Raw genomic sequence first — 15,895 nt, 5'->3', positions numbered from 1 at the left:
GCCCCTCATGATTAAATATTAATGGTGTTATAAAGACCCCTCTGAAAGCTGCTCTCACTTCTGGGTGCTTTGAGGTTGGGCAGGGGCAAAAAGTGTTGTCCTTCATCTTCCTTAGGAGGTGGCTGTGGAGGTCACCAGGGGTTCCCAGTGGACAGATGCTGGACCTGGGAGCAAGTGGAGAGGATGGCAGCACCCAGCTTTATGACCAAGGGCACCAGCTGTACCGCCTGAGGTCATCTGTGCAGGGACAGTGGAGGAGGGGGACCAAGTTGGCAAGGATGGGGAGCCTTGTCCCGAGTTGCATGGCCAGCCTCATGCTCGGTCCCCAGACTGGGCTGACCCAAAGTAGCCCATGAGGCCAGGGGCCAGGTCCCTGCAGCTGTGGTCTGCATAGCACCCTGCCTTGTCTGAAGTTGCTCCTCAGGCCGTGGGCACCCCCAAGCAGACCTGGGCTGTGAGCATCCTGCTGGTTTGTGGCTGGCTCTCCCTGGCCTCCCCTGCACCCTCTGTACTGCTCTCCCTTGCCAGCAGAGAGATCAGATGGGTGGGATGTGGCAGAGAGAAGCTGGAGGGAAAGCAGGTCCCCTGGAGGGAGGTGCCGTGGGAAGTGCTGCTTAGAGAATACTTCTAGGGCAGCTGTAAAAGAATTGCAGAAGCCGGGCACAGTGCCTAGGCCTGTACTCCCAGCAACTGGGGAGGCTGAGGCAAGAGGATCACAAGTTTGAGGCTAGTCTCAGTAATTTATAGTGAGGCCTTCAGCAACTTAGCAACTCTGTTTCAAAAATAAATAAGTAAGAAAGGCTGGGAATGTGGCTCAGTGGTTAAGTGCCCTGGTTCAATCCCTAGTACGACAACAACAACAACAAGACTATTGCAGAGTTCTGGGGTATCTCCTGAGATTCACAGGTGCCCCCAGGCAGAGGCAATTGGACCTCACCAGCCATGAGTTGGGCTTCCTGGGGAAGGGGTCTTGAAGACCAGGGGGAAGCCAGGACTGGACCACTGCCAGCAACAAGGTTTAAGGAGACCATGTTGGAGTGAGAAAGGCGCTCAGCCCCTGCGACTTTCTCAAAGATACAAAGGTGGGAAGCCCCATGGAGTGAGTCTGCCGGAGGGAGCAGCCCAGGCGGGTGTACCCAGGGGCAGGACCTACTCAGGGTGGCTCCGCTCTGAGCTGCTGCCTCTGGGCCTGCTGGGGGCATGAGGCTGGGCCAGAGATGCCAGGACCTGGGCAGCCCTCCAGTGGGCATGCCAGAGTACTGGACCCAAAGACACTTCCCTTGGCCAGCCCCTACCCAGGCCTCCCCTCTCCAGTGGGTTGGGTGTGACACAGCACAAACCCCAGTCCTCACTCCACAAGCAGCACAGGAGCAGTGGCATGCTGACCCTGGACATCTGGGATGGCCTATCCCGTAGGACGGCCAGAGGCAAGTCCCCAAAGCCACATGATGCCAGAGTGACAGGCATGGAAGGCTCACAGGAACCATGGGTGGGCCTGCAGCTGGAGAGCCCTGGGAAGGGAGCTGGGCTGCTGAGGCCTTTCTGACCCCACTGGGAGCTGACCATCCTTTGCAGCAAACCATCCCTTTGCCAATGGAAAAAGGGGTCCCTGTCCTTTACCATTCTAGCCCCTGCCAGACCTGAGAGCACTGATGTGCGTGGTGGGTGGAAAACTGGACGTGTGTGTGCTGGTGTGGCTCTGGTCCATGCAGTCCGCCCCCGCCTCGCCTGGGTGCAAGGTGCACCCTGTGGCCCTGGAGGTGACCAGGCCTGCATCCACGTCTCCTGAGTCAAGTGGGCTGTGTTTGAGACCATCTTCTGGCTGCACCAGAGTCACATGACCAGGCTGGAGAACATGGCCTCTCGAGGCTCCTCGGGTAACATAGGGGTCTGGTCACCTGCATAGGGAGAGACCACCAGCAGCTGGCAAGGAGGGTTGGTGGGCAGAGGGATGGCCACCCCACAGGAGCGATGGTACTGGCTAGCATCTTGGGGAGGCTCCTGGTCAGGCTCCCTTGCCAGGACCCTCACCCACTTCGTGATGGGGGTACCGACGAACTTCAGCTTTTCTTGGGGAGAATATAAGACGTTTATCTTTTATTTTAAAAATAAAATGTGGGCTGGGGATGTAGCTCTGTTGGCAGAGTGCTTTCCTCGAATGCACAAGGCCCTGGGTTCAATCCCCAGCACCACAGAAAATAAATAAATAAAATAAAATGTCCTCTTGGTCTCGGGCACCCTGGCTCCAAGGAAGCTGCAATACTAGCGTGGGGGCTCTGACTGCCCCCGTGGTGTCCAGACAGGACCCCAGGGTGTCACCCTCTCACGCAGCCCCAGCCTGCCAGGCAGGTGAGAAAGCAGAGACTGGTGTGGTGGTGGGGATGGCAGCCAGGTGCCAGGGGCTGGCACTTCTTGCTCCAGTGGCCATCTGTCCTGGAGGTCCAGACTGGGGCTCCCCTGGAAAGACAGCAGGACTAAGGGGGTCCTGGGGCTTGTGGGGTGCTGGACCATCAGGAAAATACTCATGGCTGCTGCTGCCTTAAAACCTAAGCCGGCTTGTTTAATTCTCTGTGTATACTCCTCTTTATTAGTGGATAAATATTAGAAAATCATCTCTCAGAAGGTGCGGTCAGGGGCGAGCTGGGCTTGCCCAGCCGACTGGGGGCAGGCCCTCCCGGGGGCCCTGGAGTGGTCTGCAGGGTAAGGCTGTCCCGCCATGGTTCATACACCAGTGTGTAGCTCTCTGCCCTCTTGACAGTGAACTTGTAGGTGCGGTTGGGCAGCAGGTTGTGGACATCGAAGGTGCAGGTGGCCACAGGGATGATGCCACACTGCGTGCATTCCTGCTGCGTCCGTGGCTCCAGCAGCTTGAAGCGCAGCTCAAACTGCTCTGGCACCGCTGGCTGGATGGTGACAAACCAGCGCAGGCTGACCCAGTCCTGGTGGGCCACTGACTCCTTTCGGTCAAACATGACTGGCATCTTGGTGCTCAGCATGAGCCGGATGTGTGGAATCTTTGTGGCCCCAATGTCAGATACCAGGCGGTGCTTGATGTGCAGGCGCCCTGGCACCATCATGGCCAGGAAGTTGTCCATGACGGCCGACAAGTCTGCCAGCCGCTGCTCCACAAGCCCCCAGCCAGCCAGGAAGGGCCGCGGGTCTGGGGACTCGAGCAAGGCATCCAGCTCTGCACGTCCATGGTCCAGCTGCTCCAGCAAGTCTCCCAGCAGCAGCAACTGGATCTTGGTCTGTGCTGTGCCCACCTTCTTCATGCGCTGGAACTTCCAGGGGTCAATGAGCTGGAACATGGTGTTGGGAAGCACCAGTGGGTTCTGGTCACCCAGGGCCAGGTGCTTGGGGAGGACCTCAATGTAGTAGGAGCACTTCTTGAGCAACTGCATGCGGGCATGGTGGCGCTTGAGCAGATGGGGGCTCAGGTCTGAGGTCAGGAACTCACGAAGCACATTGCGGTGCTCCATATAGGTCCTCCACGCTTCTGGCTCCAGCAGCTGCTGATCCTCCCCCTCTTCCACCTCCTCCGTGTCCAGGAAGGACTGTGGACTGTCCAGCCTCATTTTGTCCAGGCCCAGGCCCGTGACCTTGAAGTTCATGATCTGGAGCTGGGGGTAAGGGCTGACATGAGCTGCAACAGTCAGGCTGGATTAGCCGCCCACCCAGGCCCTCTGCCCTCTGCCCCACACTGGGCTTCTGCCCTTCCCAGGGGCACTGCTTTTTGAGCAAAGGCTATCTCAAGGGCCTGACAGGAAGTCTGTGTAGCTGGACAAAAGTGGATGTTGGGGGCAAAAAACCTCTTACCAAGGGGGCAGTTAGTTGTCCTTTGAAGTGAAGAGTCAAGTCAGGGCTGAGAGAGTAGGCTGGGGTCAGAATGGCCCAGGCGAAACCCCTGCCACTGACCAGCTGTGGGTCTGGTATGAGCTCAGCTCCTCATCTGACACAGGGAGGGTGCCCTAGGGCTGTAGAGAGGACTCAGTGACCCTAAGCAGTCCATGACTCTCTCTTGGGGCATTTGTGGTGCATCCTCACCTACTGGTTCTCCCTGAGGTTGCAGAGCAGAGGAGCAGGTCTCAACGAGGAGAGTGCACTGAGGAATCAGCACTGTATTAGTCCTAGTACTGAGTCTTCCCGTACTGAGGCTGGTGGCACAGAAAAAGACCCACAAAAGGATAGGTCCTGTCACCAGCTTTCACAGACGGGAAGCCTGAGGCTAGAAATCTTGGTAGTTTAGTCTCCTTCCAGGTCTTAAAAAAAATTATTTATTTATTTTGAGATGGGGTCTCATTATGTTGCCCAGGTTGGCCTTGAACTCCTGGGCTTAAAGTATCCTCCTGCCTCAGCCTCCCCAGTAGCTGGAACTACAGGTACTGCTCCTGGCCGCTTCCATGATCTGAACCATCAGCCCCAGAGTCTGCCCTCTGCTCCTCCCAGCTCAGGTTCCAGCTCTGTGTTGGTGGGGCTGGTGTACCCCATGGCTGGGTGCTGCCACAGGCTGGCCCTGCTGCCAAAGCTCTCTGGAGAAGAGGCCAATATCCCTGGCTACCCTCAGCTCCCAGCAACCCCTGGGCTGGGCCAGTGGCTTCAGCTGGCATCCCTGATGTCATAGCCTTCTGGGGTGAATGGATTACCTAGGAGCGAACTGACCCAAGGCCATACAGGTCTGTGGTCAGAGTGTGACCCGAGACAGCCTCAGTCCTTAAAGGCCTACCTTGCTCTTCCTGGAGCAAAAGAGCCAGAACAGACCCCTGGAGACACAGGGAGGGTTTCTGGGGTGAGATGCAAGCTGAGATCAGGACCCCAGGAGTCCTGGCTAGAACCCTGCTCTGGCTGCAGGCCAGCACACCTCACCACCTCCGTGCACAGCAGCCTCCCATCTGGAAGGCTGCATAGGGCTGCCCATGAACTCTAGGAAGGGGCATCCCCAGACCTATCCTTCCCCAGCATCCTGACCCCATTACGCCCCTGGCCATAGGCCACTTCCCTTAAGCAGACTACCGGCACTCCTGGCATCTCCACCCTTGCGCACTCCCCTCGCCTCCCAGCCCCCGTGCCCACCTCCCGAGTCCCTGCTCCTACCCCTCGTTTCCCAGAGTCCTCAGCCCTCCTCTCCAAGTGCCGCTGCCTCCCCAGCCTGCGCCTGGCTGCCCGGCTGAGCGAAGCCCTGCTGCCCACTGTCAAAGCCCTCCGCGCCGCCTTGGCCCCGCCCGCCAGCGGGTTGCCATAGGGACTGCAGGTCATTGTGACACCCCGCGCGACGGGATGCCTGCGACGCGACGTGAGGGTTGAGCGTAGACGCTGGCTGCGGGCGAGGGTGTTCAGCGCCCAGCGGACAGAGAGCAGCGGCCCTCAGCCCCGCCCCGTGCGCAACGAAAGCCAGGCTTGGCGCGGGGTGCCGAACGCGGAGCCTGAGGCCTACCGCCTTCAGCCTTCAGCTCGAGTCCCTGCTCACTGCCCTCGGGGGGATCAGCACTGGCACCTGCGGACCCTTTTTGGTATGGGGAAGGGCACCTGCAGGAGGTCCCAGCCCTAGCACCGCCCTGGGGGTCTCCAAGGAATTCGGTGGAGATGACCAGGAATTGGTGACGGGGTCACTTTAGCCAGCCGTCAGCAGGGCCAGGGGTGACCACTTCTCCCACGCAGGCTGCCTCTCCACAGGGTTTGCTTAGGCCATGTCTGGTCTGGATAAATGGGGTCTCCATTTAGCTCTAGGGAAGATCTCAGGTCCCATCCCATCTGTCCACCCTACACCCCCCACCTCCCCCACCGCCCCCCTCTAGCCTTCAGACCTGTGGGATCACCACCCATCCCCCTATTGCTGGGAAGACACCCTGGGGTTTTTCTGGCCATGGTCTCAGACACCCAAAGGTGCACTTCGCCACTTCCCGCCCTCACAAAGGAGCAACCCCTTCCAGGATAAGACTTTGTCCCCAACTCCTCTTAGCCTGTTCTGTGGCCACAGCCCTTCAGCTCCAGCTGACGCTGTTTCCTGGGGGTAGCTTTTCTGTCCATTGGTTTGCTGTGCCCTCCCGGCCTAAGGATGAAAGCCCAGGAACTGACTGGACAGGGGTGGTGGGTGCTGATTCTGTCGTTGCCAGGACACTAAAGAAGTCGGAGCAGGGGTCATTGCTGATTTAGAGATTCAAGGGAGATCTAGATTATTTGAAGAAAAGGCACTGTCAGAGAGGGGTGACTGCCTCTGGGAAGGGGAAGTGGATGAAAACCAGCAGGAGGAAGACCTTCTAACCCCAGGCCTGCAGCTCTCCCCTGGAGGAGGAATGTGGGGACAGAAACCCCTCCTCTTCAGGCATGTCCTGATTTCTGTCTCCTTGTCCCCCCCTCTTTTAAAATATTTTTTAGCTTTAGGTGGACACAGTATTTTATTTTATTTGTATGTGGTGCTGAGGATGGAACCCAGTGCCTCACACAGGCTAGGCAAGTGCTCTACCACTGAGCCACAACCCCAGCTCTCCAAAAACGCTTTTTGCTATTCCTAATTTCCCATCTAAATTTTTCCCTAATTTCCCATCTACTTTTTAATCAGCTTTTCATTTGAGATATGTGGATTGAGATATGTGGTTAGTAGGGACTAACAAATCCCACATACATATACCCAGTGTCCACAGAAGGAGACCTTTTGGAAAGCTGTAGCACAGGATCACACTGGGACACTGATATTGACCGACACAGGGAGATCCACCAAAGGAACTCCTTTGTGACTCACCCACCCTTCCTTAGCCCCTGCAACCACTAACTATGATTGTGTCATTTTAAGAATGCTGTATAGGGGCTGGGGTTGAAGCTCAGTGGCAGAGTCTTGCCTAGCACACAAGGCCCTGGACTGAGTCACAGTACCTGCAGCCTTTGGGGTTAGCCTCTGAGGTTCAGCGTAGTTCCTGACTGTTCGGACTATCCTGTGCACTAACAGTTGCTCTATCTCACTGCTGAGTGGCGTTCTGTGGCCGGGATGGCCCAGTTTGCTTACAGTCTTGTCTAACCTTGGGTGGGCAGTGAGCTGATGCTGGTGGAAAGTTTCCCTGGGTGCACTGAGGTTCCACTCCTGGGGAAGGGGGAGCACACCCCAACCATAAAGACCCTTGAAGCTGTGCCCTCTGGATATGGATGGAACTCTGAGCTCCTGCAGCCAGCCTCAGCCAGACACCCAGGATGCTGCCCCTCACACCAGCACACTGATGATGAGCAGCTTTTGCCGCCTCCAGGGACCTCCATCTCGAGGGCAGCAGGGCAGGAGCTCCAGCCTTTCTCTTGTTGCACTTGCAGGGCGTGGCAGGGAAGTGCCGCTCCCTCCGGCTGAGCACGACTGGGGCCGGCGCCTGCCGCGGCACCGCCCACTCAATCACCTGGAGCCTGTCCTCTGCTGCAGCCCCGCCCAGCTGCTCTCAGCACAACTGGACATCACAGCGGTCCTTGAGAGGGGCTACGGGTGCTGCCCTTCGCCCCACTAGTCATTTATCCAATCTAGGAAGCAGGCGGGGAGCTGTGTGCCTTGTTTAGGGACCCTCTGGAGTGACCCTGTCTGTCACCCTATACCAGGTGCCAGCTAGGGACCTGCGCAGGAAGTCCGCCCAGCGGTCCCACCGGCCCTTCCAGTTTCTCCTTCGCACTCTGATGGCTTCAGCACTCGGCCTCCTCTGCTGGGGGGCCCTCTGCCGGGTGTGCTGACCCTAGGGCTGCCCCATGCACCTCCAGCGTCAGCCGAGCCCGACGCCCCCCAGGGGCGCGGAGCCCTTCCTCAGGAAGCGTCTGGCCTTCCTGTCGTTCTGGGACAAGATCTGGAGGCGGGTGAGCCAGAGGCCAGCATCCCCGGGCCCCAGGGCCCTGACGCCGCCGTCGCCGGCCCAGAGCCATAGCCCCCCGCCAGCTCAGCGACCGAGCCCCCGGCCAGCCCAGCGCCCTAGCCCACCGCCGGCTCAGCGACCGAGTCCCCGGCAGAGCCCTGAGTTGCGCTCTGCGCCCCCCGCGCAGCTCTTTCATGCGCTCTACGACTTCACCGCGCGGCGCCCGGAGGAGCTGAGCGTCACTCGCGGGGACAGGCTCTACGCCCTTAAGGAGGAGGGCGACTATATCTTCGCCCGAAGGCTCTCCAGCCCGCCCAGCACCGGGCTGGTGCCCATCAACTACGTGGCCAAAGCCACCCCTGAGATGCTCTCAGACCAACCGTGAGTACTTGGGCCTGAGCCCCAGAGTCTGTATAGGTCTGGGGAGTGGAATAAGACAGGATTTTAAGTGGGAATGTATGCATGTTCTCTGACCCTCCGTGAGGTGCCTGTTGCACCAGGAGGAGCAGGCAGGTGAGCTGGCCACTGTGAAACAGATTAACCGCGCTTCTTAGAGGGAAGCACAGGAGTAGCTTCCTTGTGATGGACAACAGGTCAGGTGCTGAGCATGGCAGCACTCCAGGACCCTGCCCTCATGCAGGGATCCACTTCACGAGTGTTTACTGAGTGGCCTCTGCTTAGAGGGAAGGGCTTGGGCTCTGATATGTGCCAGTTGATTCAGGCCTCACACCATTCCAGGAGCTCTTCGGAGGGCTTCAGGTTCCTGGTGTCCATGCAGGGACCCCTGTACTGTAAGGGCACTCTACCACCTGTCCACATTCTCCAAACCACCCAAGCGGGGTCCAGACATGCCATGCTTGTTTAGGAAGAAGGTGCGGGGGAATGGATGAATTCCTGGGGTCCCCAGGGCTGGTACAGACCACCAGTGGCAAGTGGCCAGTGTGGATACCTGGTTGTTTGTACAACACTCTGGGATTTGGAGGGCAGGTGCTCTCCTGGTTGGGTCCTCAGAGAAGCCCAGGCTGAGGGTTCACTGGGCTGCCTAGCCTCCTGGGTTGCAGGCAGAGACTAAGCACTCCTGTGTGCCAGCTCCAAACAGGGCCTATGTGATGGACACAGTGCTATGGCGTCAAGTATTGGACCCAGGTCCTAGGGTGTGGTTCCTGCCTGCCTTTCCCCTAAATGCAGTTGGTCAGCCCAGATTTTGTGGCTATTGCAGTTGCCATTATCAAGATGTGGCAAGCTCTGGCCCAGTCTGGGGATCCTGGGAGGTTTAGATACCTCCTTCAGCACCAGCAGGTGGGGAGGGTCTTTCATCAGGCACATGCTGGGATGAACAGGTGGAGAACTGGTGGGAAGCAGGTCCTGCTGGGCCTTGGGCAGCTTCCCCTGCTCCTAGGCTCAGCTAGTCTGAGCCCTGGGCCTGGTCTCTGCAAACCAAGTTGTGTCAGCATTGTCAGCAACCTCCAGCCTTCTGGGGGGCCCTTAGTGTTCAGTCTCCTGAGAGATTTCATGTGACTGGTGAAGCTGGAGTCACAGGAAGGTGCCTGATGAGGGGCTCCAGCCCTCACCCATGCCAAGGAGGCAGGTCCCAGGTCTCCTTGTTCTGAAGGGAGAGGGTTCACAGTCAGTGGATATGGAAGACAGATCCTGTGATCAGCTCCTGGAGGCTGCTGGCACGGCAGGCAGGCAGGGAAGGGTGCCTGGTGGGCAGGGCTGCTCTTGGGGAGAGCTAATGAGTGCCTGAGCCTGGAGATGAAAGGCCTGACCACACTTGTGGCATCATTACTCTGGCACTTGGCTCCGTGTCCCAGGGAGAGAGAGACCTTTACCTCTCAGGGTGCACAGGGGAGTCTCAACTGCATTTGCCAGGGTCCTGACGCAGCTCCTGGAGAAGGCTGGGGACACGTTGGGGAGACCCCCTTTCTCCTGGCCCCCACATCCTTCTGTTCTGGAAAGGAATGCCAGAGGCCCTTCACCCACAGAAGGTCTTGCTGGCCTGCTGGTGGACCTCCAAGGCAGGGGCTGTATTCAGGAAGCATTCAGTAGAACCAGCCAGTCTTGTGGGCTGTACCTTTGGCTTCTCAAATGAGTTTGTGGTCTTCTCAGAGCCTGCTGCAGGGCCAGTCTCAGGAGGGTCCAGCCCAAATTCCAGCCTTGTCCTTGATTCTGTGCCCTTCCCTCTGACTTCAGCCCAGCCCCTTGCCCTAGCCAAGCCAGTTCCCTCACCCATGGCTCCCCAGGGTAGGGGTGCAGGCTGCTCTGGTCCCATGTGGGCTGCTCTGAGTCGCACTACGGGTCCTCCAGGATCCCTTCTGACCCTACTCTCAGAGCTGGCCCCCATGCCCCTGGCTCACTGTGCTTCCTGCATCTGGGTGAATGAGATCCCGTGCTCACAGGACTGTTCCCACGGGCTGTGCTCCCACGGGGCAGGGCAGCATGCTTCTCTTGGCTGGTCCCTGGAAGGTCCCAGAAGTAGGAGGTCGAGGTGGGAAGCTGAGCCAGGTGTGGATCCCCACCTGGACCCTGGACAGCAGAGACACCCAATGGGGAGGGGGGCTGGGAGCTACTTCTCCCTCCCAAGGATGTCACTGGCTCCCAGGAATGAGGGGACCACACGGCGTGACTTAAACGACTTAGGAGATGGCCCCTGACCTCTAAACTCAAGTTGGTGGACTCCTGTGTCTAGAAATCTGAGGAGTGGGCTGGGATTGTAGCTCAGTAGTAGAGCACTCACCTAGCATGTGTGAGGCACCACATATAAACTAAAGTCCACCAACAACCAAAGTAAATGAATAAATAAATAAATCGAGGAGTGGGTGCCGGGGAGCCCCTGTCCCCTGGTGTTCACAGAGGCCCAAACACCTACCTGGCTCAGAGGGGAGCGTTCTACGGACAGAGGTCAGGTGCTCTGGGCCATCTTCCCTAGGCAGCACCTTGAGAGTGCAAGATGCTGTGAGCTTCTCCTAAGTCCCTCACTGGTTGTCTCTCCCGACCTGCACACCCTGGCTCAAGTCACCTGCTCTAGGAGCTCCCAGTCCCCATTAAGCCCCCTCCCAAGGCACCATGCCCTGTCAGATGGCACCTGTGTTCCTCTCCGGTCATACTGGCAGCCCAGAGGGTGCTACTGGGGCAGTTTGTTGGGGACCTGTTCCTGTGAACCCCCAGAGGGGATCATCAAAGTTTCAAGTTTGGTGCGTTCAGCCTGTGGCCAGGGCTGATGGTTAGCCTGTGGCAGGGACTAGTGGTCACTTGATGGGCAGGGAATTGGAGGTCATTTGTAGCAGAGTTAACTGAGAGCTAGTGGTCCAGGTGAGTGAACAGTCTCTCCTGTGGGAGTCAGTGTTCAGTTCACCTGTGGTGGCTGAGTTAGCCCTGTGCCAGCCTTAGTGGTCCCCTTTCCAGCTCTGAGGACTCTTGAGGTCAAGCAGGGGACAGGGGCTGGTGGAGACCCTAGTTGGGACCCCAGATTGGGCACTGGTTGTACCTTGTCCCCAAGAGATGTCAGGACAACTGTGGCCTGAGGCCTGGCTGGGGTCACACAGTGTTGGACTTGCAGTGACCTTGCCCACTGCTTGCAGCTGGTACTTCTGCGAGATCAACAGGACCCAGGCCCAGCAACTGCTCTTGTCCCCTGCTAACGCCCCAGGGGCCTTCCTCATCCGGCCCAGTGAGAGCAGCCTTGGAGACTACTCACTGTCAGGTACAAAGGCAGTGCCTCATGGCTGTCCCACAGTGGGGTGCTGCTCAGCCCCATCAGCTAGCACCTTGGAGCTGGGGTGGCGGGTCCCCAGGCAGTACCAGCCTCTTTACCCATGCCTGGTGAACGCCTGTGTCCTCCCCTCTCTCTTTCCCTTCCTCCTCCTTCCCTTCACTTAATCATGGACTCCTTCATCCAACAAGAATCTATCAAGCACTGGCTTGTGCCCCCAGAGCTCGACACTGCCTCTGCCCTGCAGCTGCCACACCCACCCCTGCACCCAGGGCTGGCCACCTCAGGAACCCCCCCGGACTGGTGTGAGCCAGGCCACAGGAGAGGTTGAGGTGGGGACGCCTGCAGCAGAGACCCCAGTGTCCATCTCTGTCTCCCAGTCCGGGCCCAGGCCAAAGTCTGCCACTACCGCATCAGTACAGCCCCGGGAGGCAGCCTCTACCTGCAGGAGGGCCGGCTCTTCCCCAGCCTGCAGTCTCTGCTTGCCTACTACAAGGCCAACTGGAAGCTGATCCAGAACCCACTGCTGCAGCCCTGCGTGCCCCAGGTGGGCCTCACTGGACCCTATTCCTGGGAGCCACCAGGACTCAGTCTCAGAGTCGCTCAGCTGGTTCCTGGGCCTGCCCCACCTGGGGGCAGTGTGAGCCCAGTGGCTTCTGTGCCCTCCACTCGGGGTGGCACTCTGGCTGTTGGAGGAAAGATGTGGGGGATCACTGTGGGGGGTAAGGGTGCACCCCATTCTGCAGGGCAGGAGGCAGTGGCAGTGAGCAGTCGAGGAAGGCACCACAGCTGTCCCAGGCCCTGAAGGCAGAAGTGTCGGGAGGGAGTGCTAGCCCTCCCATGGGGCTGCCTCCTGTGCTCCAGGGCAAGGGTCTCATAATGACAGCCCAGTCAGAGCAGTGATGAATGTCTATGGACTGATGTCCTGCCGGCTCAGGAGAAGGTGCCACTTAGGTCCCCACAGCAATTAGCTCCTGCATCTCAGGGCCAGTCTTACCAAAGGCCAGCGTGGGTTTCCCTGGGTTCTAGTCCAGGCCTGGGGCGAATGAGTCTGGGGAAAAGAGATGCCCAAGACCTGATGTGGGGGCTCTGTGCAGGAAAAAACAGGAGGCAGGGCCCTGCCAGAAGCCCACCCTGCCCAGCCCTCCTGTCCACTTTGCCAGGGGAGTGGCTGGCAGGGCACTGAGCTGCCTTCCCTGCAGAGGCCCCCAGCACAGGACAAGTGGGAGCGACCTCGCTCAGAATTTGTCCTTGGGAAGAAGCTGGGTGAAGGCTACTTCGGGCAAGTGTGGGAAGGCCTGTGGCAGGGCTCTGTGCCCGTGGCAGTCAAGACCATTAAGTCAGGTGAGGCCCTCCGTCTGAAGCCAGCCTGGGGCGGCAGTGGGGGGTGGCATGGGTGGTCCTGGTGCAGTGTCCTCTCCTGCAGCCAACATGAAGATGGCTGACCTGGCCAAGGAGATCGAGGTGCTGAAGACCCTGAGGCACGAGCGGCTCATCCGGCTGTATGCGGTGTGCTCGGATGGAGAGCCTGTGTACATTGTCACGGAGCTCATGTGCAAGGGCAGTCTGCAGTCCTATCTGGGCAGTGAGTACTGCCCTCCAGGCTGGCCATATCCTTCTGGTTGAGTGTGGATGATGCCCTCCCCTCTGCATGGAGGCTGTCCCTGGGGCCCTTGGTGGCAGGCCATTGGTGGTGGGCCAGGCCTCTTTATTGAACATGTGTGGCCCAGGCTGCAGACACCAGTTCCTGTTGGGTCTCTGGCCAGCAGGGAGTTGGGAGCCAGGATCTGGGCTGGGGCTGGGCTTTGCTGAGGGACAATCAGAGACGTGTTTCTGAGGCTGGGCCTGGAGTCTGCCGGGAGCAGGGTCCCGTATGTGTTACCAGCTCTGTATAAGGCCTATGGACCCAGCCCAGCCCCTGGGCACCCCATCCTCCTCTCTGAGTCTCCTCTACCCTGGGGTCTCAGGGTTTTGACTCAGTGGCCAAGAAACAGCTTGCATTGAGCAGTCACATGGAGGCACAGGACCTGCTCTTCCTGTCCTGCTCACTGCCCACTTTGGCATTACTGGGCTGTTCTCATGCCATCTTAGAGAATAGGAGACTGAGGCACAGAAGGGTCAAGAGGCTTGAGCAGGCATCTGCCGGCCTGACTCTCTTGGGGCCCGTTCTCTAGCCTTTGGTCCCTGAGCTGCTTTCCCTTTGCAGGCCCCGAGGGCCAGGCCCTGAGCCTGCCGCTCTTGCTGAGCTTCACCTGCCAGGTGGCCGAGGGCATGGGCTACCTGGAGGAGCAGCGTGTGGTCCACCGGGACCTGGCTGCCAGGAACGTGCTCGTGGGCAATGACCTCACTTGCAAGGTGGCCGACTTTGGCCTGGCCCGGCTGCTCAAGGTCAGTGGGGATCCTGGACTCCTGGGCCCACGGGCAGGGAGGGCACTTCTGCGCCTGCCCCACCACTGGCCTCCCTCACCCCCCAGGATGATATCTACTCCCCAAGCAGTGGCTTCAAGATCCCTGTCAAATGGACGGCACCTGAGGCCGCCAACTACCGTGTCTTCACCCAGAAGTCAGACATCTGGTCCTTTGGCATCTTGCTCTACGAGATCTTCACCTTCGGCCAGTGTCCCTATGAAGGTGTGCAGCCTACCCAAAGAGAGCCAAGGCCTCTTCTGGAAGAAGTGTGATCTGAGGGAGGAGGCTCCTCCGGCCCTGGGAGGGCTGAACCCCGGAGGGCACCTGGCTTCAGCCTGTGCTCTGAGGGATGGAGGGGCTGGTGGAGGGCAGGCTGCTAGGCTGGGCAAGGTCTCCACAGCGAACCCAGACAGAATCAAGGAAGCTCCCACTCCATATCCACCCCCTCCCCAGGAATGTCTAACCAGGAGACACTGCTGCGGATCAGCCGAGGATACCGGCTGCCGTGCCCAGCCGCCTGCCCAGCGGAGGTCTACACACTCATGTTGAGGTGCTGGAAGGACAGCCCTGAGGAGCGGCCCACTTTTGCCATGCTGTGGGAGAAGCTGGGCACCATGCACAGGCACCTCCACCTGGCCCTCTTGTGACCAGGGCTCTGGCCATGGGTGGTGGCCAGGGCCAGTGCTCTCTGCAGGGTGACCCCAGGTCAAGGCTGCACAGCTGGGAACCAAGCCAGCCACTCCAGCTGTGGGCCTCCTGTGCTGACATGGAGGGACCTGGACACCTGCAGACGGAGCTCAGCCACCCACACCCACCCAGATGGCAGAGTGTCCTTTGCCTGGTGTGGCCTGTGTGCTTGGTGTCTCCAGGACAGAGGAGGCACAGAGTAGAGCCTCAGAGACACTGGGTGGAGAGGCCGCAGCTGGCCTTGTGCGGGTCCTCCTTGACTCCCCCCCAGGGTGAAGGAGGGGAAGATTCCCCCACGTCCCACCGTGAGCTTAAGTGGCCAGTGCTGGGCCCCAGGCAGACCCAATGGCACATGTGTGCACATAGGCTGGCACGGTCTCCTGCCCCCTGTAGGCACTGGCAAACCTGGCACATGTGGCTACACCCAGTAAAGATGTTCTCATTGACTCAGACATGGGCATGGATGTGTTACACGCTGACCCCCAAGCCCAGAATCAGGCGCTGGAGCTGAAGGAGGTCCATCCTGCTAACAAAGGTGGAAGAGAGAGCGGAACCCCCAGGACACCCTGGTGCCCCAAATGAGCAGCCACAGAGTGAACTCTGTGGATGTTGGCAGGAACTGACAGGCTGTAGGTGTCAGTCACAGCCCTGCTCTGGGCTGGAGTGGGCTGGGCTTGAGGTGGGAAGTCTCAGGACCCAGGAGGACAGGCTGGGTTGCTGGTGGACAGCATGAGACTGTTTCTAGGGCAAGCGACCTGTACTTGAGGTCTGTTCCCAGGATGGGCAGTGGGTGGAGGCGGGGTGGGCGGGGTGGGGCAGGTGCTGTGTGTGTGCTAGCTGCCAGCCCACTCCAGGGAAGACCAAATCCCAGATGGGCATACTCTTGTCGGGGGTGGGATTCTTTGGGAACGAGGAGCTGGGCAGGGCCGTGTGGCTGGCCCTTGGTTACCCCACACCACAGGATACCAGGGGTGGCACACAGAGGCTGGGGGTTTCATCCAGGGTCTCCAAAGATCACCCTCTGTCCCTGGGAGCCCAGGTTTGCAGCTGTGCCCCTAAGGCTGTAGGGACAGAAAGACAGCTTCAGCTCACCATCTCCTAGGGGGACGGAGCTCAGGCTCAGCTCTGAGGCTGGTTTGCTCGTTATCACTGATCACAGGCCATGCCCATGTGCTGGCATAGAAGGGAGCTGGGAACAGGAACCCCTCTGTGCGAAGTGACCACCCCCTAGGCAAAGCAGTGGCTCCACAGGGCTGGCACAGTTGGCCTCCTGGAG

At 59.2% G+C, this 15,895-nt stretch overlaps 2 protein-coding genes across 4 annotated transcripts; one reads left to right on the top strand and one right to left on the bottom strand.

The window, feature by feature from the left end:
• Positions 1 to 58: 58 nt before the first annotated feature.
• On the bottom strand, positions 59 to 5,744 carry Fndc11 (fibronectin type III domain containing 11). Of its 2 annotated transcripts, none has more exons than XM_005325328.4 (2): positions 5,092 to 5,744; positions 59 to 3,620 (listed from the first exon to the last, which is right to left on the bottom strand). In XM_005325328.4, the coding sequence occupies exons 1-2, from the start codon at positions 5,251 to 5,253 to the stop codon at positions 2,610 to 2,612; spliced, it is 1,173 nt and encodes a 390-aa protein (XP_005325385.2). In that variant the 5' UTR covers positions 5,254 to 5,744; the 3' UTR covers positions 59 to 2,609. The 2 variants fall into 2 exon arrangements, with proteins under 2 accessions (XP_005325385.2, XP_077908317.1); XM_078052191.1 differs by lacking the exon at positions 5,092 to 5,744 and adding an exon at positions 3,817 to 5,006.
• Srms (src-related kinase lacking C-terminal regulatory tyrosine and N-terminal myristylation sites) lies at positions 5,226 to 15,071 on the top strand. Of its 2 annotated transcripts, XM_078052189.1 has the most exons (9): positions 5,226 to 5,507; positions 7,567 to 8,192; positions 11,393 to 11,514; positions 11,904 to 12,070; positions 12,687 to 12,867; positions 12,950 to 13,108; positions 13,730 to 13,911; positions 13,998 to 14,154; positions 14,386 to 15,071. In XM_078052189.1, exons 2-9 carry the CDS (start codon positions 7,711 to 7,713, stop codon positions 14,577 to 14,579), a joined length of 1,644 nt encoding a protein of 547 aa, XP_077908315.1. In that variant the 5' UTR covers positions 5,226 to 5,507; positions 7,567 to 7,710; the 3' UTR covers positions 14,580 to 15,071. The 2 variants fall into 2 exon arrangements, with proteins under 2 accessions (XP_077908315.1, XP_021581997.2); XM_021726322.3 differs by lacking the exon at positions 5,226 to 5,507 and having other exon boundaries at positions 5,786 to 8,192; positions 12,726 to 12,867.
• Positions 15,072 to 15,895: the final 824 nt, after the last annotated feature.

The sequence above is a fragment of the Ictidomys tridecemlineatus genome, chromosome 5, assembly GCF_052094955.1.
Source record: "Ictidomys tridecemlineatus isolate mIctTri1 chromosome 5, mIctTri1.hap1, whole genome shotgun sequence".
NCBI lineage: Eukaryota > Metazoa > Chordata > Mammalia > Rodentia > Sciuridae > Ictidomys > Ictidomys tridecemlineatus.
Note: the sequence above shows the minus strand (reverse complement) of the source record. Positions and strands in the feature narration are given on the sequence as shown.